The sequence below is a fragment of the Magallana gigas genome, chromosome 6, assembly GCF_963853765.1.
Source record: "Magallana gigas chromosome 6, xbMagGiga1.1, whole genome shotgun sequence".
Classification (NCBI taxonomy): Eukaryota; Metazoa; Mollusca; class Bivalvia; order Ostreida; family Ostreidae; genus Magallana; species Magallana gigas.
The window spans coordinates 6,831,150-6,854,253 of record NC_088858.1 but is presented as its reverse complement, the minus strand read 5'-3'; the positions used below and the strand labels follow the sequence as shown (position 1 = coordinate 6,854,253).

At 33.0% G+C, this 23,104-nt stretch overlaps 1 protein-coding gene and 1 long non-coding RNA gene across 2 annotated transcripts; both read right to left on the bottom strand.

Moving 5' to 3' along the window:
* Positions 1-13,372: 13,372 nt before the first annotated feature.
* Positions 13,373-16,317, bottom strand: LOC136276591 (uncharacterized). The gene is made up of 3 exons (XR_010715112.1): positions 16,257-16,317; positions 14,555-14,756; positions 13,373-14,361 (listed from the first exon to the last, which is right to left on the bottom strand). It is a non-coding gene; the product is annotated as an uncharacterized lncRNA (long non-coding RNA).
* A 132-nt stretch (positions 16,318-16,449) lies between these two features.
* On the bottom strand, positions 16,450-22,784 carry LOC105348879 (acyl-coenzyme A thioesterase 1). The gene is made up of 5 exons (XM_066088971.1): positions 22,474-22,784; positions 21,963-22,226; positions 21,405-21,574; positions 19,969-20,082; positions 16,450-16,494 (listed from the first exon to the last, which is right to left on the bottom strand). The coding sequence occupies exons 1-5, from the start codon at positions 22,688-22,690 to the stop codon at positions 16,492-16,494; spliced, it is 768 nt and encodes a 255-aa protein (XP_065945043.1). The 5' UTR covers positions 22,691-22,784; the 3' UTR covers positions 16,450-16,491.
* Between the last annotated feature and the right edge of the window lie 320 nt (positions 22,785-23,104).

The following is a 23,104-nucleotide window of genomic DNA, read 5'->3' as shown; positions in this document are numbered from 1 at the left end:
TCACTTGGCTCTTGAGTTTTTGTGAAATCTAGTCCGTTTTTGGTTGGAACAATTCCATCAAAATTAAATCTGAAAGTAAAAACTTTATATAAAAATGCTAGATCGCAATCGCATACCGTTTACTGATTGCATTTTAAAAACAAATTTATATACCGATATGCTTTAAAAAACATTTGACATTTGACAAAATGTCAAAACAGACATACTCTGCGCATGGAATGTCCCCTTTGCTGAATTTGAGAGGTACATCACTATGAAATGACTCAGCGTTTATAAGCACTACTGCTTTTACCTAAATAAATCAGAAAACAATATACATGTACCACATCAATTGTCACACAACACTGCTGATTTCCAACTACATTCAATAGTACTACATGTAATATAAAATGAAGATCTGGAGCACGTTTCACTAAAAGGCATAAGGTATGACGAAACTTAAGTTAGGCAATAGGGCGCCAAAATTTAGTCCGCCGTAAAGTGCATTTCGCATATGCTTTCATTACGCGTTGTTCCTCATAATTAAAAGTTGTTGATTATGTTAACTGTGGTTTATAGAAGCGTTGTTATCTATTAATAGTTTTCTGTCCGTAAACTCTAATTTACAACCGATAAACCTTGTTTATCGATTGTGAGACTATGTTTAGCTCACTTCTGTGAATTCGGCGTGCCATATACATGTTAATACGTTTTCCTGCAGTGTTGCTGCCTACATACCGCGGAGGAATGCCGAGCCATTTCTAGAGCGAACGTTCCGCTCTTGGACAGTCCTATCACACCAATACCTGTAGATAGTACCCGGGGAAGACCACTGAACCATTTCGTAGCCTCCTGGAAATAAACCTAAACTTTAATTTTAAAAATTTACATGTTAGTGTATTTGTCTGTGATAACGATACAACTCCATTTTGTAAAATACAGTCCAATAAATTCAAATGACGTATTCTTGGGGCACAAGCCAATATTCTAGTATTTAGTCGTATAACTGCTGAAATTAATATTAATATGAGTAATGATGAATCATTCTTTGAATATCATGTGATGATAATGTCATTCGGGCGTGGTCAAAATCGCCCCAACCAAAATAACACTCGGGACCACGAAATAAAATCTATTCCCACGAATTTGTTTTTTTGTAAGAAAATGAGAATTGAATGTGTTTATGAAGTACTATAAGTACTACGCGTTATATATACACTAGCGGAAAAAAGAAACTGTGCATTATTTAATCTATAAAAAAACATTTAAAAATTACAATGAACAAATTTTATTTTTTTTAATACTGTTAACACATGTATTCGTAACAACATCTCATAACAAATTAATATCAACGTCGAATAACGTGAATTTCAGCACACTCGAAAGTCACTGTTATTTGAAATTGAATTAACAAAATTGATAACGCCTGTGACCACCATTTGCGTTCACGCATGCTTGACAGCGACGCCTCATTGATGCCACTAAAGTGTTCAGAAATGCTTGAGGGATGTTGTTCCAGATGTTGGTTAAAGCCTGGCCTAAATCAGCCAATGTCACTGGCTGATTTGGTAAACGGCGTAAACGTCTTTCCATTTCATCCCAGACGTGCTCGATCGGCGACAAATCGGGGGAAACAGCTGGCCAAGGCAAGACATCGACATTCTGTTGAACAAACAAGTCCCTGACTACACGTGCAACGTGTGGCCTTGCGTTGTCTTGCTGCAGAGTGATGTGATTTTTATGTGTCTGTATGAAGGGTATCACATGAATAATTTCATCTCGATAGTGTACGCCGGTGAGATTTCCATTGACAATTTGTAGAGGGGTCCTTCCACGTGCTGATATTCCACCCCACACCATAACGCTACCTCCACCAAATTGTCGACGTTGCACAACACAAGCGTCCTGGTAACGCTCCCCAACGCGACGATACACCCTACAACGGCCGTCACTGCTATCCAAATGAAATCTGGATTCATCAGTGAGCAGAATATTGGCCCAGTCCTATATTCTGAATCGCATATAACGTGTGCACCACGCTAGTCTGGCGATACGATGACGTTGAAGCAGTACTGGGCGCACCGCTGGACGTCTTGGTCTGACGATTTGCTCGCGCAGACGATTACGCACAGTTCTTGGACTAATTGATCGAGGCCCTGGAATGCTACGGGCAGTCAAACTTGCTGTCTGGAAACGATTTCTCAGATGCACAAGTCTAATGTGGTTGTCCTGTTGGCCTGACGTCAAACGAGGTCGCCCAGAGCGCGGTCGATCCTGAGTGTTGCCAGATTGTTGAAAACGTCTCCATAATGACTGGATGCTGTTTCGATGAACTCCAAAGTGTTTTGCTACAGTATTTTGTGCCATTCCAACTTGCAGCATCCCAACAGCACGATTACGTTGGTTTTCGTTGAGTCGTGGCATGACATAGGGGTAAATTTTGCTGAAACTAAAATGATTTCATTAACAAAAAAAATTTAAACAAATCCTTTACAGTTCTTATTCCAAATAGTATTGGCCCGTAATGCGTACAAATCCTCCAATAAACAACAGGTGCTCACTAACCATGAAAAAGTCCGTGCACCCGGACGGTTACCATCCGATATTGTCAAAAACATTATCATTATCGATTCTTTAAATTTTATAAATACAAACAATAGATATAGAAAAATTATACTAAATTTTATAAGTAATGCACATTTTCTTTTTTCCGCTAGTATACTGAGTCTACTTTAATATATTTCGTCTGTATAGCATACGAGTTCACTGTTTCTATAAACCTGCATTTTATTTGTTTATTATAACTTGCATTTATTTAAGTCTGTTGAAAAAAATGATGAAATATATCCTTTAATTTTTATTCAAATCCATATCTGAAATGACCCTTCAAAAATATCAAAAATCAGTTAACTCTTGTTTAAATTTTAGCTGAATTGACTTAATTGAATAATATATATCCCATCAAAAAGTGCTATATAAAATGTAAGGTATAGGCAGGGCTGTAAAATGTAACTGAAATCATAAGCACAATTGTTTCATGTTTATTTGGCTATTACCTAGACATAAGTTTTATATTCTATGCAATCAGTGATTGTAGATTAAATGTTCTACATGTATTTTTGTTTCACAAAAAGTGTTACCTCTATAAATACAATGTTTATATTGAGGGAATTATAAAGTATGAAAGATGAAACATTAGACGTATTATTCGACAAATCCCTTTATTGGTCATTTCATTTGAATACATGTATATAAAATTCGTGGGATCAAAATTCATGTCATGGCAACGACTTTTATTTTGTGGCACAAATTTTATTTCGTGGGAACGAACCTGAGGCAGCACCGTGCATTTCAACTACATTCATTAACACTGTTATAGCAATAATTATTTACAAAACAGTGGCAAAAACAAGACAAACAAAATTTAAGATATTATTTTTTTGCTGAAGAAAAAGGAGGTCTACGTCCTAAAGTTTGTCGACAAATTTTCTTAAATATTCCAGTCAACAGTTGCAGGTCTGTCGATTCTGGTCGACATGCCGTAAACCTACAGAGCCTTAACTGACAATTTTTGCAGCATAAAAAGTTGCACTATTTTTTTTTTTTTGGTTTTTTTTTTTGGTTTTAATTGACTCATCTTATTTTTCTAATACATTAAACTATGTGGAAATTATGAAAGCTATGGAGCTCATTTTCGTACGTAAAATTGTTTTTTCGCAAATAAACGGGAAACATTCGTGATATAACGCTTAACTTTCGCGAATAAACGCGTTTATTCGCGAAATATTAAATAAATATAAATATTTTGATTTCATACAAGAACCCTAATTAAGAACAATGGTCGAAAACAAACACATTAATGTTTTAAATAAATACTTATTATTCATTTTTATTATCATCCGTTTTACTTTGATATATTAAAACAAAATTTTATATATATATATATATATATATATATATATATATATATATATATATATATATATATATATATATATATATATATATATATATATATATGTGTGTGTGTGTGTGTGTGTGTGGAGCATCGTTTATTATTTGTTCGCCGACCCTGTGTTTGAACAAGCAAACGAGGAATTGATAAATTTAGAGGACGAATTTATGTTATCTAAATTTGAACAATAGCTTTAAAATGTATAGATTTAACTCATTTCAATTCACAACTTGACATATTTTTCTGAAATAAAGCCGTCAAACCAGGAATTAATTTAATTAACTAATGAATCAAACTTTAAATTCGAATTAAAATTGTTATAATGATGTCTCATTTTCTATGATACAACGCTCATTAGAATATCAGAAGCGCGATACACTATTTCAAAGATTTCTCAGGTTTGAATTTATATTAATTTGTATGAAGTTTTATTTAATTTATTTATATCTATATATAAAAGAAATTATTTTGTTTCATTTAAATCTGAAATGTGTTTGTTTTCAGTCATTGTTCTGCATAAGGGTTCCTGTATGAAATGACAATATTCATTTTTAAATTTCCCGTTTATATGCAAAACAAACGCGTTTATTCACGAAAGTAACGCGTGGTATCGCAGAAGTAACGCGTTAATGCGCAATTTGGAAGGTAAGCGTTTATTTGCAAAAGTAACGCGTTAAAGCGCCAAAGTTAAACGTTATTCGCAAAAGTAACGCGTTTTTCACCTACGAAAATGAGCTCAATAGGTTTTCGTAGGAAATATCTCACACCAAAGAATTTTTAAACATTTTATTACTCATGCCATAGCTTTACTACAAAAATGTTTTTTTTACAAAAACATCTCTTTCCCTCTATGCACTATTTATGTGCAAAGGGGAAGGGGTATATCCTAAGACAATGTTTTTGGTAATTTTTTAAAATTTATTCACTTGGATATATTTTGTAACAGTTTTCTATGATTATTGTATTAATATAGAAGTAAACCAAAAGGGGGTAGTCAACAAGCACCTGTGTTCATCGGGCTGGCAATATCTGTTGTAAAATGTCATAGAATTTTATTTGTACAGCATGTGTTAGGAAAGGAAGCTCTGGTTAAAATATGCGCAAGTTTATATGCGCCGTAAATTGCAAGTTTCTTTTAGTAAAAAGGTACCATCCCCTAGAATTACAGATAACAGTTGTCAATTTTCCTACAGATCCTTGTCACCATCACCTCAAACCTCAGTCCGTTGTCCACCTAGTTTTCTCCTATATGAGAGGATCAATTATGTATTGGCCGCAGTTTGCTTCCTAAAGTAATTATATTTTGGAATTCCTCTTACAATGAAATAATCTGCTGTGATGGTAGTATAATCTGTTGTTAAATCTTCGTAATGAAAGAAGGCCAAAGCCAACACACAGAAGCCCCTGGAGGCAAGGAGAGCTGCACGGTGTTCAAATAGTCCCCCACCACTCCCATACATGTCAATGACCCCAGGGAATGGACCTGGACCTGTCACAAATAAAGCGCCATTAGAATCGTTATTGAAGCAAAATGGGAGAGTGATAAAAAGAGGGGAGTATACATGTACATAGAGAATACCGGTAATATAATATACAGTCGCGTGCCATAAATGAGTTCGCAAAACATCGTTTTTTTCTTTCTGTAGGGTAGATTTTAAAAAGAAAATCAAGCCTATTTTCGACGATAACCAGAATTAAAAATCGTCTGATGATTCTCCGAGTTTATTCTGCTTTCGCCGATTTTTTTTAGTTATTCCCTTTTGGTTAACAATTATCGTCTGCAAACAAATATGGCACCGAACCAGAGAAAAAATATGGGAAGGGTGAAACAAATCGTCGTACAGATATCAGATGTTGGATTTTACAGGTATAAAACTGGAAGGAGGATCGGTAAAAATAGCAAAACCTGTGAGGTAAAGTTTTAAAATATTTAAGGTATTCCCTCTCCTCAATGTTCTTGCGTCAACAATTTCTTGAGAAATATATATCATTAAAGTCTTTAGACATAACACACTTTAAAAAAAGAAATACAAAGATAATAGGAGGTCAGTGTTCATCACTCTTGAGTTACATTGTATGGCCAATTTAATTTGACCTTTTTGCACTTAAAATGCGATTTCAGCCTATTAGGATTTGTTTTCAGTATTTTTGATTAATCAAATTTTTTCTTCAAATATTGCTTTTAATTATGCACAATGGTTGCACTGAATAGAAAGATTACGAAAAAAAATTGTATGAAGCTGTAAAACTTTTTGTGTGACCTTTTCGTAATAAAAACATTTTGAATATCAATAATTTTATGATTAATCCAGTTTGCCTAGATATGTATGCAGTATCATTTTGACATAATAAACCAGGGGGTCAGTGATGTGAAATTTTAGATATATGGCTTCAAAGGTAAAATTCTCGCAAAGTTTGGCATCAGAAAATTCAGACAATTTCTATATATTTGCACGACTTTATGCTAAACGTCTATCATTCTCTCAAATTTTAGTTTTATAAAAGTCACACAGGACCTACAAACCTGTCGCAAACCTATCAAATGTTAAAAATGTAAATAATGATTAAAGTAAAATACCAAAAAATATATATATTGAAAATTCTTAAATTGCTTGTTTCTGTCATTTTCGACTTCAAACCTTCCGCGCGAGAAAATGGTTCCCCCTAAAACTTGTTTCTTGAATTCAAATGGATTTTCTCTATGGATCTTGTGTAATTATGAAGTTATGATCTTTCTGTAAATTAATTTAAATTAATAAAACCATCTTCCTTAAAAATATAATGAACATCTGCGCAATGAAATCAAAACGTGAGGAGTGAGATTCCTTAAGACGAAAGTAATGCTAAAATCGGAACTCGAAGTGAAAGTAGTTGAAAAAGGGCACCACAAGATGACTAAATCCCATTTAAGAGTCCCCAAAAATAACAGAAAACATGCTTTTAAGATCGAAAGCTTGATTTACTGCAAGATCAGGGTCTACTTCGTTCAATAAAACCGTCATTAGACTGCTTTTCAACAGTCATTGTTCGTCACTTTACAAACCGCCGATAGTTTCTAAAAAAAAAAAAGATAACACGAATTCCAATGTCCAATAAGACGGTAAAGAACACAGTATTAACATAGTTTTGGACATACATAATGTTCAGACATTAATATAATTAAAACATAACGTAATTATTGATTACACAAGTACAAAGTTCAAAAAAAGAAACTTGAATTTTTCATGACTGTTTAATACTGTTGAGACAGTAGTCTCCCTTTATATTCAATACAAAGCCTGTACATCGTTAAAGTAGGAAAATTCTAAGATTATTACAATACAAAATACAAAGTACCATATATATATATATATATATATATATATATATATATATATATATATATATATATATATATATATATTGCATACTTATAATCTCAAGCTCGGATTATACTAATGCAACACTTTAATCCCATATTTACAAGAAAATTTATGGTTTATATCAAAAGCTTTTGTTTAATGATGTTCAGAAATTAATTAGAAGGCCGACAATCTAGTTAGACCTAGATGTTCTGAATCCGCTACCGCTTTGGGAAGCGAGAATTCAGATCATCTAATTTTAGATTGGTAGGAATGATATCTTAATGAATGTGAAATGCTTACTCAGCTCGAAAATTTCCAAGAAATTTTTTTTTTTTTTTTGAAAATTTCCTGGGAATTTTCATATCCTCCAAAATAAAAATAAGCGCATAACAGCTGACCGTATGTTAAAAAAGACGTCTCTCGGAATATCCCTCGGAACCCCCCCCCCCCCCCCGATAAATTTTCTGGATCCACGCATGATGTCATAATGTGAGACAGACTCCCATAAATTTCTTTTATCTAACGTACTGATGTACGATTAATTGCAGAGAAAAATTACATATCGTACTTTTTTCTGTAATGTCGCAACCTTTATTTACCGCATGATTCGCCAAAGAACAGGGCGTTGCATTGTCAATAAATTTTATTTTTGACTTTTTTTAACACAATAACATTAAGATTTCTTCTACCACATATATCATTTTCATGAATACAATGCACTTTCTAACCCTGCAAGGAGGATATTTTTATAGGAATTATCCCCCTTTTCTGGCATTAATTATTTTATTTAATAGGATTTATTTGCAAATTATAATCATCAATTTTAAGAATGGACAAACATTTCAAAATCATTTACAAAATTGGCTTTTTTACATAGCAATATCATAATTTAATCAAAATATTTTTTTTTTTTTTTCAAATTCTTTTATTGATTTTATATAAAACAATTTACAAGATTGTGGTCAAAGATAGCTTATACATAGATATGAATTTCAATTGAAATCATTATTCATTATTATGCACACAGTGATAAATATAATAAAACATACATACTAACATACAATGTATCGTCCGAAAACATAATCATACATGCATATATTGAAATGTTACATTCATTGGTATACGTAGTAAAAATAAGTTGAACCCCTGGCTTACCCGGTGGACATAACACATACATATGCATACAGTCCATCACTACGTCCCCGGGTAAAGCGCTAATACACATAGACAGTCCCTATGTGTATCGGGTATATTATTGTTTTGAAAAGAATAACAAATATCAAAGTTTAGATATCAACAGTTGAAAAAGCTCATTTTCTTTTGTATTTTTTAGCATTTTCAGAACTGCACAGTGTGTCGTAATATACTCTTTGAATGAGTTTTTTATCAATAAAATTGATTCGGGTAAATTTTCAAGTCTACAATACATTTTACATTTGTATATTCTATATGCAATAAATGACAGAAAATAATTATATAATTTGGTGACTTGTGTTTCTTCCAGGTAGAACCCCAAAACAATATGCTTCCTATTAATATCGCTGGCCACTTTCTAAATTTTTACTACATTAACACAATCAAAAATAAGATGTTTTGAATTTTCAATTTCGTTACATTGTTTGCATTTAGCAGTGATATTTTTATTCCATTTGCTCACTAAAAGATTGTTACATAACAGATTGTTCAGTAGTTTGTAATTAATCTCAGCTAAGGCTTTGTCTTTGGTATTTTTAATTTTCTGTGTATATATTGATTTCCATACATTTTTGCTTTCCAACTTAAATTCTTTTTCTAATTTAGATTGTGTACAAGGTGCTTGAAATTTACGTTTTATTAATCTTGAATAAAAAGTTTTGGTGTTGTGTTGATCGGAAATTATTTGTATTTGTTTTGTTTGTAAGTATGGAATTTTTGAAAAATCCTATTTGAGTTCAAATTTGGTAAAAATTTGTTTTATTATTTTGTATTCACATAACCAGTTTGTTCTTTTGCTTAATGTATCGAATATATCCGACGAACTTTTTAAAGTTCCATTCTCTTCAAAAATATCTTTTACATATAGAATTCCGCTTTTAATCCAATTTTCAAAGCAGATTGTCTTACCTTTAAAATTGAATATTTTATTTGACCAAATAGGTTGTAATAAAAAAGCTTCGGTAGAAAAGGCAGGTATTTTGGTTTGGGTATCATCTTTACGTAAATTATAGCATACAAAAGCTTGCTTGTAGAACTCTGGGAAGTTGTTTATTATACCATAGTCTTTGGCAACCGTCTCATTTGTTTTCATCAGATATTCAATATCAATTTTTGTATCCTTACAGAAACTGTTAAAAAAATATTTAATATTGTGTTCTGTACTAAGTAAACGTGGAATCCACATAGCTTTTAGGGCCGTAAATTTAGATTCTATATCAACAAGACCTATTCCTCCCTCATATACTTCACCTATGATGGTATTTCTTTTGATCCTATCAGTTTTATTCCATATGAAATTAAATATAAGCCTTTTAACATTTTTTATGAAATCATTGTCGGGTATTTCCAAAATGCTATCTACATATATAAGTTTAGAGATTGCTAATGTGTTTATTATTGTGCATTTTCCAAATATTGTTAGTTTTTTTTTCCAAGATTCAAATAACGTTTCCATTTCATGATATATTTTCATCCAGTTTTTATTGTAACACTCAATCTTATCATGACCAATGTGTATACCTAAGCATTTCACTGATTGGTTCGTTACATGTATTCCTTCAACATTGTTATATTGGTTTTTAAGAGTGCCAAGAAGGATGCATTCTGTTTTAGATAAATTTATTTTTGATCCCGCGAGTTTGCAAAAGATGTCAATGGTTTTAATGGCTTGTTTGAGAGAATCTATATTCTTCAGTGATAATGTCATATCATCTGCATGTTGGATGTTTTTAATTTCTTTTTCTGAGTTTTTAACTGTAAATCCGTTTATTAACCCATTATTTTTTATTTTATCGGATAAGATTTCAGCGACGAAAAGATATAATAATGCTGAAATAGGACAGCCTTGTCTAATTCCTCTATGCATTTGACATGTTCTTGAAATCCATCCATTATTTTTTAATCGAAATATTGGGTTTTTATATAAAATTTTAATCCAGTGATTAAAATTATTTCCGAATTTATTTATTTATAGGATTTATTTGCAAATTATAACCATCAATTTTAAGAATGGACAAACATTTCAAAATCATTTACAAAATTGGCTTTTTTACAATTCTCTAGTAAATGAAAAGTGCCTACAGGTTTATGAAATTCAAGATATAAATTCTTTTGATGATGCTTCATAACATTGTTTTACATCGTATAAAACAAATTAATATTGAATTCATTCCTTCAGGACGTTCTTTACTCAGGGTTTGAGTTCTCAAATCCGGATTGGTAAAAAGTCAATTTCATGAGTAAAATTTGTTTTAAATACATAAACTATTTATGAAATGAATTATTATTGACATAAAAATCAATATTTGTTACAACTTATGGAATTAGACTCTGACAAAATTTGACTTTAAGCAAAACAGAGGAAATTTGGACTAAATTTTTCACTGAAATATTTTTGGTAGTACTTTAATATTGTGTATATATATATATATATATATATATATATATATATATATATATATATATATATATATATATATATATATATATATATATATATATATATATATATAACTTTGGTGTAAATATTTGTACTTCTGGTGTAACGGATAACATTAGAACAGAAAAACCAACTTGAACCTTCGGTTCAGATGACTTGAAAAAACAGAACAAACAGCGTTGTTCTTGCTCTGTCTAAAGGTTTGGGAACTTAAAAGTCAATATTATAATTCAATAGGGTAATTTATGTGGAATTCGTCGTATTAATGTGTTTCAAACATGATTATTCTATCTTGTTGTAATGTTAGTTTCATTTAGACTTCTAACGCTGCGTTCTCCCACTGAATATCAACACAACCAACTGCTTAAAATCTGATTATTTGATCAAAACTTGGAACATGTGTATAAATGTTTATTTCTCGTCATAACTAAATTTAAGATAAAACATAAAACCCAAAAAGCGTCAAAATGGAAAAAACAAAGCTCTATCCGTAAAAATTAAACATTAAATAATAGGGATGTCCATTAAATTCCAGTGATTTTATTTCCTTTTGTCCTAGAGGTTTCAGCTGCCTCTATTTTTACCAATAAATAATCTTACTGTAAAACTGCTAATACATTAATACCGCTTCTTCGTGTCGATGATATCGTTTAAGGGATCGTCAACACAAGACTCCAACTCATTGTTATCATTTTCATCCACGTCTTCGTCGATGTAGGGAAGTTCCGGGTGTAAATCAATTTGACTTTTGCACCTTTCACTTTCCTTCTTAATAACGAGATCTCTTCTCGTAATAACGAGATAATTAACTCGTAATAACGAGATCTTTCCTCGTAATTAAGAGAAATGAAACTCGTAATAACGAGATAATTAACTCGTTGTAACGACATCTTTTCTCGTAATTACGAAATAATTAACTAGTAATTACGAGATAATTAACTCGTATTTACGAGATCTTTTCTCGTAATTACGAGATAAGATAATCAACTCGTAATAACGAGATCTTTTCTCGTAATTACAAGATAATCATATTTTTATGTGGCCCTATTCGTCTTCTGTAGTTCATAAAATTATCCTTGATTTTACTTTTTATTTCGATAAATAATACGCCACAACATGGAGGTGTCAAATATCACCTTTATATCTAATCGTACAACTGTTAAAATTCATATTAATAATAGTAATAAGGAATCAGTTTTTTAATATTCGAGTTGACCATTACGGCCGAAACGTAATCAAATCTATCATAAAGTACTTCAGGCTTTTATAGATTTGATCACGCCTCAATCATAATAACATCTCATAATATACTAAATGATTATTTATTCCTTAATAAATTAACAAAACGTTCGTGTCATTTTAACACAAGGACAATCTTTATCCCGGAAATTTTCAGATCTAAATCAAAATATTCCATTTTTCATAATTGCCATTATTGCGTCTATGACATCTCTTTTCGACAGTCCTCGTATATACTAACTTAATATCAATTTATCAACCGATTGTCTTGAGGTAGAAAAATGTTAGTAGCATAAAGACTATCCCATCCCTTCTTTTTTTCCAGCTTTACTTGAATTGTTGTTTAATTGAACACAATAGATTATTTAAAAGAGAACTATGCAATCTAAAGAAACGTTGAATCCATCATCACCCACTTCCAAACGCACACCACCGGAAACTTATCTGCTGAGAAAAATCCTACCATTTCGAAGTACACATTTTAGCAAAATCATGATCATTTTCTCTATTTCCTGAATATAACGTACCCCTAGATGATGAACTGATTATTCAAAAGAATAATGGTTGCAAAAGATAAATTTAGCATTTTTGCATACATTAGTTGGTGTATTTTTGTCATTTTCAAACTGCATCATAATACTAGTATATGTGATTTAGAAACTTAAAAATTATACCTCTCCTTCGTTGCACAATATACAAAGCAAGTAGCAGCAACCAATAGAGTCACTGCAAGTAACGATAGAAGCAGTCATTAGTTCCTGTCTCCTGAGCCTGCGATAAACCAGTTGGTGTTGGTGTGGTAGCGTTTTCCAGTATGTGTTGGAATGGGATCATCTATTATTTTAAAAAGAGGTAAAAAAGCACGAGGGTCGCTACAGTGAACAAATCAATTGTATATTTAATTCAGACAACTCAGACAACAAATATTTCCTCTATTTATTTGTGCTGTATAACTTTGATGCATCAAGGTAAGCGAGGCCATAACAGGTGTGATTTTTCAACCCCCTGCTGCTCCATCTCGGCACGATGGTTTGTAGATCTCAGACTCTTTTGCTGATAAAGGCTCAAATGATTCAGATGACATTGCTGCCACTAGCAATGAATGTCAATTTCTCTACCATTACACAATATTAGATTTGTTATAGAACAATACCCAGGTTTCACTGATACGGTTGGTAGAGAAAATTAATTTGTGTGTATGTGGGGGTGGGGGGGGGAGGTTGTACGTTGGAGTACAATATGGATTTCATATGGAAGAACACACACAAACTCATGTATTTTATCTGTATTTTGCTTCAAGTGTAGCATTTATAAATCAGAAAATTATACCTCTTGCATTCTTTTTACCAGATTAGATATTAGTTTAGTGCAATGCATATGAAGTACAGTTCCTGTGATGTGTGGTTTTTTTTAACTCTCTCTTTCATGTTAATTTGCTTAATGACTTAGAAAACAGTGTGACCCTAGGCCTTAATTAACTACACGTTTCTAGGGGTCGTTCACCATTCTACAAGCACACTAATTACAAGGTTAACTGACTGTGGCACTGGGAATTCTATAAGATTACACTACACTTCGCTTTTAGTCAAAATTAGAATGTTCCTATTAAACATATTAATTTTACGTTTCTTAAAATAATATTGCTGCTAAAGGGATCAAATTTTACTTCGATTCTCCGATATGAATAGAACGGGATGTGTAGCCACTGTTTTAATATTTCCCCTCGATGTCTACGGGATCATTCAAAACACACTGTCCTTGTACATAACAGAGAGTTATACGTGTTTTACAATGATTAAATTAAATTTATCAGAATTGTTCCAAATCTGAAACAAATTCTCAACACTTTTGACAATCTTGTATAATCAAAGTTTTTATCTTTTTGATCTGTGAGTACAAGAGAGCACATGTTCGGTATAGGGGATAACAAAACTGAACATGAGTATCTTTTAGCCGCCTCCAAGACTTTGTTTGAGGTAAAAAAAAGATGTTTAAAGATTCCTCTAAACACAATCACTGAATGTCCTCCTGCACCCAACGTTTTCAAAGGTCACATAAAGAGGGTGTATGAGATTGCTAGAGTTTACATTTCTCCGGTACAAAGTTATTAAACACAAGATGAGTTGTAAAAAACTGCAAGATCCGCCTCCAAGAATCTTCTTGAGCGTAACTATGGTGTTAAGTTTCTCCACCCCAATCAAAAATACACCCTGAAATACATTAGGCTAGACTGAGATGGTATTCATACCGGTTGTTTCTTTTGTCATGTTAAAGTGAAATAAAAACGTTTCACTCATAAATGAATTGGAATGTAATATTTCCAAATACGTCTTAATGAAGTTCCAAAATAATTTTTTTGATAAAGTCAACTAATTACTAACTTAAACATGTTTTTTTTCTTACCCAAATGTTTATGAAATGATGCTATACAATGAGGAGCAAATGGTGGTTCGATCAGGTGCCCTGCCCCAGGATATTTTATAACATGGAACCGGTGCTTGTGTTCTTTGGGTACAAGATTGAGGAACCGATATGTTAACTGAGGATTAATGCAGTGATCATCTTCTCCCACAATACACAAAACGGACGCATTACTCTCCCAAGCCTGAAACAAGTATATGTAATTCAGTTTCATATTTAAGAGATTGGATGGTCGACAAACTAACCATCAGATCTACCTAAAATTTAGGATAAGATTTGTTTAGGGGGATGTGCGGCCATTTTTTTACATTTGAGAAGAAAAAGGTAAACATTTCTTGAACTGGCTTGTTTCTGTCCAAAAACTTGCTAAAACTGTTGTCAAAGATACAAAAGCAATAAATAGGACGTTCAACATGTTGTTTTGTTTGCAAATTACGCATACACTGACAGAACAATTCATTTTTAAATCACCGTGAACTGCACAGCCACAGGCTTGAATTTAAGATTTAAAAATATAAAAGGGGGTCATTAGTGCCCTCTCTACAAGCATGTGTTGAGAAAAAGGTCAAAGGTTGCTTAATTAAGTTGTTACTTTGTCTCAAAAGAAGGAACCCTATTCTTAAAATGAGTCTTAAAAAACCATCAATTTGCACGATGTATTTTTGTATGTGTCTATGGAGGTACATTACAGTTATATTTTCATTGAAAATATATGTATATTTTTTTGGGAAGGCAATTAATTGTTTGAACCCTAAAAAGAATTAAACTCAATTTATACTCATGGAACTGAAACAAAACAACAGGAACTGGTATAGAGATATCTGTCACATTTAGTCCAGATGGTTTTGAATTGACATTTATTTTTATCGATGAAAATATAACGTCAATGTGCCTCCATTGACACGGGAGTTCTAAGTATAGCCTGAAATTTTCTTGTTCCAAAAATAGATCTCATAGCGACTGTTAAAAATAGAGAACCCTACTTTGAGGCAAAGTTTCTACATTAATGTGCAAATTACAACCTTTTTCTCAACAAATAGTTGTAGAGAGGACACCAATGAACCCCCTTCATATTTTTCAGATTTGCAAATCTTCAAAATAAGTCTGTAGCTGTGCAGTTCGACAGGTGTTTTAAGTGATACAAAAGGCATCGTCCTGTTCTTGTATGCATAATTTGCATACAAAACAACATGTAAATTCTCGTATTCATTGCTCTTATATCTTTTGGCAACAGTTTTTGTCAGTTTGGGGCAGAAGCAAGCCAGTTCAAGAAAAGTTTACATTCTTATCCTAAAATTAAAAGATGGCCGCACATCACCCTTCAAATATGAATTATTATCTAAAAAAATCCATATATTTTACCTTTTAGATTGGGGTTTTTCCTAGTATATATATATATATATATATATATATATATATATATATATATATATATATATATATATATATATATATATATATATATATATATATATATATATATATATATAGCTATTCTTCTAAAGGAGATCAATACATTTTATAAATGGCCATTAACTTTATAGCTTTACATAATTCTCGTAAGTTTTATTTGTATTCTACTGGATATTTTTCAAAGACATGGCTTGTCGCATATGAATTCTAAAAATGAAAAAGGTGCTACGTGACGTAATCAAATGCCCTGATTGCCCCTGGTCATCATTACCTTTATAAAGAAATCGTCACTTGGCTGTTGAGCTTGACTAAAATCTAGTCCGTTTTTGGTTAAAATGAAATCTAAAAGAAAAAAACTTTATATTAGAACTGCAAGATTGCATAGTGTTTACTAATTGCATTAAAAAAAAATTATATACCGATATACTTTAAAAACATTTGACAAAATATCAAAACAGACATACTCTGTGCATGGAATGTCCCCTTTGCTGAATTTGAGAGGTACATCACTGTAAAATGAAACAGCGTTTATAAGCACTACTGCTTTTACCTAAATAAATCAGAAAACAATATACATTTACCACATCAATTGTCACATAATTTCCTGAATTTCAACTTAATTCAATTGTACTATTATAAAATGAAGATCTGGAGCACGTTTCACTAAAAGGCATAAGGTACGACGAAACTTAAGTTAGTCAATAGGGCGCCAAAATTTAGTTCGGCGTAAAGTGCGTTTCGCTAAGAGGCATACGCTTGGTCGTAAATACTAGTGTCGGACTAAGTTAAGGCCAGACTTACGTCCTTGACAACAAGTCTATGCACATGCATATACAAATGATAAACATTTTGTTACGTGAGAGAGAGAGAGAGAGAGAGAGAGAGAGCTTGGACATGACACCATTTCCCTGTCACTGACGTTGAGTGACTTTGATCTAGATACTCTGGATTATTGACTTTATCTTAGTAATCCATTAGTCGACGTAACTTTTTATATTTACTATAACCTATTATTTCTTATTGGTAAAACGTTGTTTTGATCTCTCTATGTAATTGTTGGCCATGTTCAATTATTCGGCAGTTATAGAGCGACGGTCAAGACGCTCGTACCATCGACTCTCAACTTTGAGGAATGTTGTCATAACTTTGCGGAGTTTTTAATAAATCTTATATAACGGATCCGACGTGCATTTTCCTGGGTCGCACATAGATGATAGCGTTACCTATGGTTAACAGACGTGAAATATAGATGAAGGTGGCTCACTACAACGTGCAATATTTTCTAAAATCAGCAGAAAATTACTTGATTATGATAGAAAGCATGATGGATAAGAAGTATCTAAGTCTAATAGGCAAAAAATTGTGAGATTTTGGATGAAAAATTACAATTTCAAAAATTTAATTCTGTTAACATGAACAAAAGCTCCTGTCGGATTCGAACTCGTGATCTGCGATTCAGAAGCCCAATATTTTAACCAATGAGCTACGACGATATACAATCCAAACGAACGATATAAACAGTTTAACAATTTAAATCTCCATCTTTTGACGTAGTGTCTTAAGGTAGCTCACGGTTTTACCTGCTTGTGAGAAAACCTACCTTGAAAATTTGTCCACGTGATCCATAGATTTCAGAGTTTTATTTCTAAAATTTATTTGAGATTCGTCTGCGCGGTAATAATGTTATCGTGTTTCAAATACAGTGTCCTTGATAAAATCAAGCAACGCCATTTCAATGAAATATATAGTAAAATGCACATCTTACTCGAGAAACGCATAACAAAACCATACTCCAAACTTTTAAACGATTCAGACGAAATGAATTATACTCAACACAATAACAGAGGGGATAATTATGAATCGATTCATAAAAAATAATCAGTATGTGTTCTCGGCCAATTTTTTGCAAAACAACTTTGAAGATTTAAAAGATTTCTCAAAACCTTATTATTTTCATTACGACGTTAGCCCGACGTCATCATTTCCTTACGCCTGAGAACCCAAAAATTGAAATGCATTTATTGACAAGACTAGCTGATTAACACATTTTAGAACTTGTAAATACTAATTAGACATTATTGTGAATATTATCAAATGCACAAATGCAATTAATGTAAGGCTGTAAAGATACAGAAAATTGCTATTGTTTTTATGAAATTCTGAGTCAATCAATGCCAAAACAAAAATGCCAGGCAACTACTGACATAATAAGTTTGTAATCGTATAAGCCAACAGAATTTTTAAAAAAAATTGATAGGTAGTTAAAAATACGGAAGTCATAATTGTAAAAAAAAAACCCCGATTTTAATGCATACGGTTCAATTAATTTACTTGTCTATTCTAAAACATGATTTTAAATGGAAGAGTTCCAACGCACACACTTACTTTATAGAACAAAATGTGACAATGTATGTGACATCTTTAAATTTTCAGCACTTGACATTATAAATGTTTGTATAAACAGTAATAAACTGCATTTAAGCTATTTGAAATATTTCCTTTTAAGCTTCTAAATATCTCATTTGTCATTTTAAAAAAAACATGCATGAGTTTACTATGACGGTCAACTCTTTACGTCGATTCCTATTGTGACGTCAGCAAACCCGCGAGCTACGTTAAAAAGTGTAAGTGTAGGTATAGTGAGGCTTAAGGCTTTAACTATAGTTTAAAGCTGACATGAATTCATAAATACGCATTATTTCCCTTTAATCTCCAACAACCGCCATATTAGTTGTCGATTTCTATTGTTTTGCTCATTGTTTCACACCCCCTATATAAGGCCGAGAGCACATTCATGCTTCGCCGCATTCAGGTATTTCATACACCCAAACACGTTACCACGGACGAAAAGACGTGCCAAAACGCGTTTTGAACAAAAATGCTATGACAACCACTGCACTGGCAAGGAATATCCAATGAACGACAAAAGAAGACAGACTGAAATCCAGGCACATATACCTCAAAAATCCTCGATAATTGTAGACCGTTTTTCTGTGCATGTTATAACATCGCACATGCGCAAACCACCCACTGTGGCAGATGGAGCAATGTCGCATGGATTTTAGAAACGGAACGTTTTTGTAGAAACCGATAGAAACGATGCTGGGTTGTTACTTTCTTGGATTTATTATCATTTAGCTACTGTGTTGGATGTAGTGCAGCCGGGTTTTTCAAATGCAGCCGCTATGCACTCTGGTTGAACGACACACGTGTTCGATGTGCATGCGAAATACTGGTAATACAGTACTATCTGTGCAAAAGTATACGGGTACCTTGGAAATCCTATCTACGAATAAATATATTTTGTGTTTTATTGATTGCTGTTTCCTTTGTTCTTTAATACAAACATTTTACTACAATTTGTAGTCCATGCATTTAGAAGTCCGTGCAACCTAAATGCCTCGATCGGAAAGCAACCGGCCGTAACTTTCCCAACCGGTATATATACTCAAGTGGCAGTAGAGGAGCGATCGAAACTAATATGGCAACCAAATGCATTTATGAATTCATGTCAGCTTTAACGGATGATAAAGAAGGTTTGTTAACTATAGTTTTCACTGTAAAACCACATCTAACGGTTTTAAACTATAATTTACGAATGCAAATCAAAGTTTGTCTGTAAATAAAGTGAACAATAGATTTTGCTAATAAAAAGAGATTTACATCTCTAATCTATAATTTTTATTCGTTAACTATAGTTTAAGAGTTGTTAAATCATAATCTCACAATCGTGAAACTATATTTATCAGATAAGCTATGCTTTATAATAGTAAAAAGTTGTTTTGAACAATGTATCTACATGTAGCAATATAAATGATCGCGTTTACAGAAGCATTGTTATCTTTTCAGTTTTCTGTCCGTAAACTACAGTTAACAACCTATAAACATAGTTTACCGATTGTAAAACTATGTTAAGCTCATTTCTGTGAATTTGAATGTATACATGTATATACGTTTTCCTGCATTGTTTACTGCCAACATACCGTGGACGAATGCCGGGCCATTTCTAGAGCGTACACTCCACCCTTGGACAGTCCTATCACACCAATACCTGTAGATAGTACCCGGGGAAGACCACTGAACCATTTCGAAGCCTCCTAGAAATTTACATTTTAGTGTATTTGTCTGTGATAACGATACAACTCCATCATCTAAAATACAGTCCAATAAATTCAAATGACGTATTGTAAACGGGGTTTGCATATTTAAAAGAAATGAAAATCACATAAATATGTGAACATTTTAGTATTTAATGGTGTATCATATAATTGCTAAAATTTATAATAATATGAGTAATGAGAAATCAATCTTTGAATATTATGAGGTTGTAAAGTCAGTCGGGCGTTATCAAATTGTATTTATTAGATTTGACAATGCCCCGGCCAAAAAGTATCACCTCATGATACTCAAAGAATGATTCCATATTCCTTGAATCAAACATTAAACGTTACTTTATCGAAAACACTAGTCATTGGGAATTGCACTTCTTTGTAAACCACATTTTTCATCATAGTATACACGAATAAAGCACATTTTTATAGCAAAACTAAGCCCTGATTTAAACAGTACAATAAATTTAAAAAAAAGATAATCAAGCTGATTTGCTTATGAAAACAAACTCATCCATTTTCACGACCATACTCTTAGAAACCCTGCTTTTTCATAGAAAAAATCTTTGAAAGAAAGGATGAACACATGTAGCTGCGTGTTTAATCTGTCCGGTTTTATAATTACTATCAGCGCATCATTTCTACGATAGCTTCCATATGTCATATGCTTGAGATACTTTTTCCTTCTATGCACTACTTATGTGAAGAGGTGAAGGGGTTATATTTAGAAAATGTTTTTGGTAGTTTCTTTTTTTCAGTCATTGGAAATTGCACTTCTTTGTAAACCATATTTTTCATCCTAATTTACATGTACACCAATAAAGCATATTTTTATATATTTTAGGAAAATGTTTTTGGTACATTTTTTTAGTTTATTCATTTGGATATAATTTGTAACAGATTTCAAAGATTATTGTATAAATTTGGGAGTAAACCCCATTGGTTATTCGATAATATTTGGTCTTGGGGGGGGGGGGGGGGTGCAGGCACAAACAGATATCACCAGCACGGGCTGGTGATATCTGTTGTAAAATGTCACAGAATTTTACTTGCACAGTATGTGTTAGGAAAGGTAACTCTGTTTAAAACATGCGCAAGTTTATATGCGCCGTAAATTGCAAGTTTCTTTCATTAAAAAGGCACTATCCCGTAGAATTACAGATCTGTTGTCAATTTCCATACAGACCCTTGTCACTATCATCTCAAACTCCGGTCCGTAGTTAGCCTCGTTTTCTTGTATGGGAGAGGATCAATTACGTGTAAATCGCGGTTTGCTACTTAAAGTAAATATATCATGGAATTCCTCTTACTATGAAATAATCTGCTGTGATGTCTGTATATACTGTGGTTAGATCTTCGTAAAGAAAGAAGGCCAGAGCCAGCACACAGAAGCCCCTGGAGGCAAGGAGAGCGGCACGGTGTTCGAATAGTCCTCCACCACCCCCATACATGTCAATGACCCCAGGGAATGGACCTGGACCTGTCACAAATAAAGCGCCATTAGAATCATTATTGAAGCAAAATTATCGATAGGAAAGTGATAAGAAAAAGGGAAGTATACATGCACATAGAAAATACCGGTAATATAATTTAAATGGAAAAAAAAATGTATCCCATATCCCATCTTTGAGCCTATGGTTGATATGGGATGTGATACAGACTTAGCCATTCATTTTTCTCTTAAGATATTTCTTTTATTCATTAACAAAACAAAAAAACCAAACACAATAATTTTACAAACACTTGGCATGAAAATAAAACATACTATTAATCATGTATCAATATATTGATTATCATTTATCAAAATAAAGCGTTGCAAGTACTTGTCTGGTTTTTTGTTTTAATAAGACTGAAGCTGACTGTCTTACCAGGTGGAGTAAATAGAACACCCCTTATATTTCCATGCCTCACTTTCGCTCTTCGAACACTCTTGGCCATATACCGTCTGTAGATCTGGGATTCCGCCAAAGGTTTCAGGTGCGGATCAAACAGATTATCCCAAGTGATGTGACCTTTAAACACTTTAATGTTGACTACAACGGGGGTAGTCACGTCTCTTTTCTGAAATCTGATGTGCCATTCATGACAAGGTTCCTGGTCCATACTCCAAAGGAGACCCATGGAATCCACGCCTTAAATAGTTGTACACATGCAGTCAATAATTAAATAATTTATCAAAATATGCAGGTATTTTCTTATACATATAGCTTAGCGATAGCATGTCAGTCAAATGGCTGATTACTAATATACATAATGTACCTAGGCCGGTGATCCTTACAGTCCATTGGCATCATGTTTTCTTTATAGTGATATGTATACAGTCACGTATTTTGCTTTCCCACCTTTCGAAAAAATAACAATAAAACATTGAGATCTTACCTGTGTAGGTGCCTTGTAGCGAGGGCTGGGTGCCCGGGTCCACTCGTCCTCTCTCCGTAGAGGTGAAGCACCCATAGGAACTGAACTTCTTGTTATCCTCTTCCAGGGAGGCTTTGATCGTGACCGGTTCATTGGGGGACAGACCATCCACCGTAATCCAAACTTTTTCATCCACTAACGCCTCGATGGGATCCGCCCCTATTCTAACTGCGGTCATTGTATTCACTGTACCGCAGTAACTGACCTCCTATCGTTGAACAAGTACACAGATTTTCGTCGACTCTCACCCATGTGACTGATCTCCCTTAATATCTATACTCAGCTTAAACACACTAAAATTCGAAGTTAATTCGCACAGGAATTTCCTAGTGACCCACTGTACGGTAAACTATATCGAAGGTCGGCCCACTGTATGGTAACCTTTTTATCGAGGACAGCCACATCGCGTAAACATCAAGAAAAATTATCTATATTATATTATACGCCTGTGACACTCTTATGTGAATCTTGATTGTTTTTCGATTTTTTACCAGACGAATAGAATGCATGCGAGGATCTAAATTGGGAAGGGGGGGGGGGGGGGTTCCAGGTGTCAAATCTCTTAAATTTACAGAATAAAATTTCCCAAAAT

Coding starts and splice junctions, on each gene's coding strand:
- LOC105348879 (XM_066088971.1), bottom strand. CDS start 22,690: ATGACCGCAGTTAGAATAGGGGCGGATCCCATCGAGGCGTTAGTGGAT. Junction 22,227..22,473: donor GCTACAAGGCACCTACACAG/GTAAGATCTCAA, acceptor CAACTATTTAAG/GCGTGGATTCCATGGGTCTC. Junction 20,083..21,404: donor TCACAGCAGATTATTTCATA/GTAAGAGGAATT, acceptor GTAAATTTCTAG/GAGGCTTCGAAATGGTTCAG.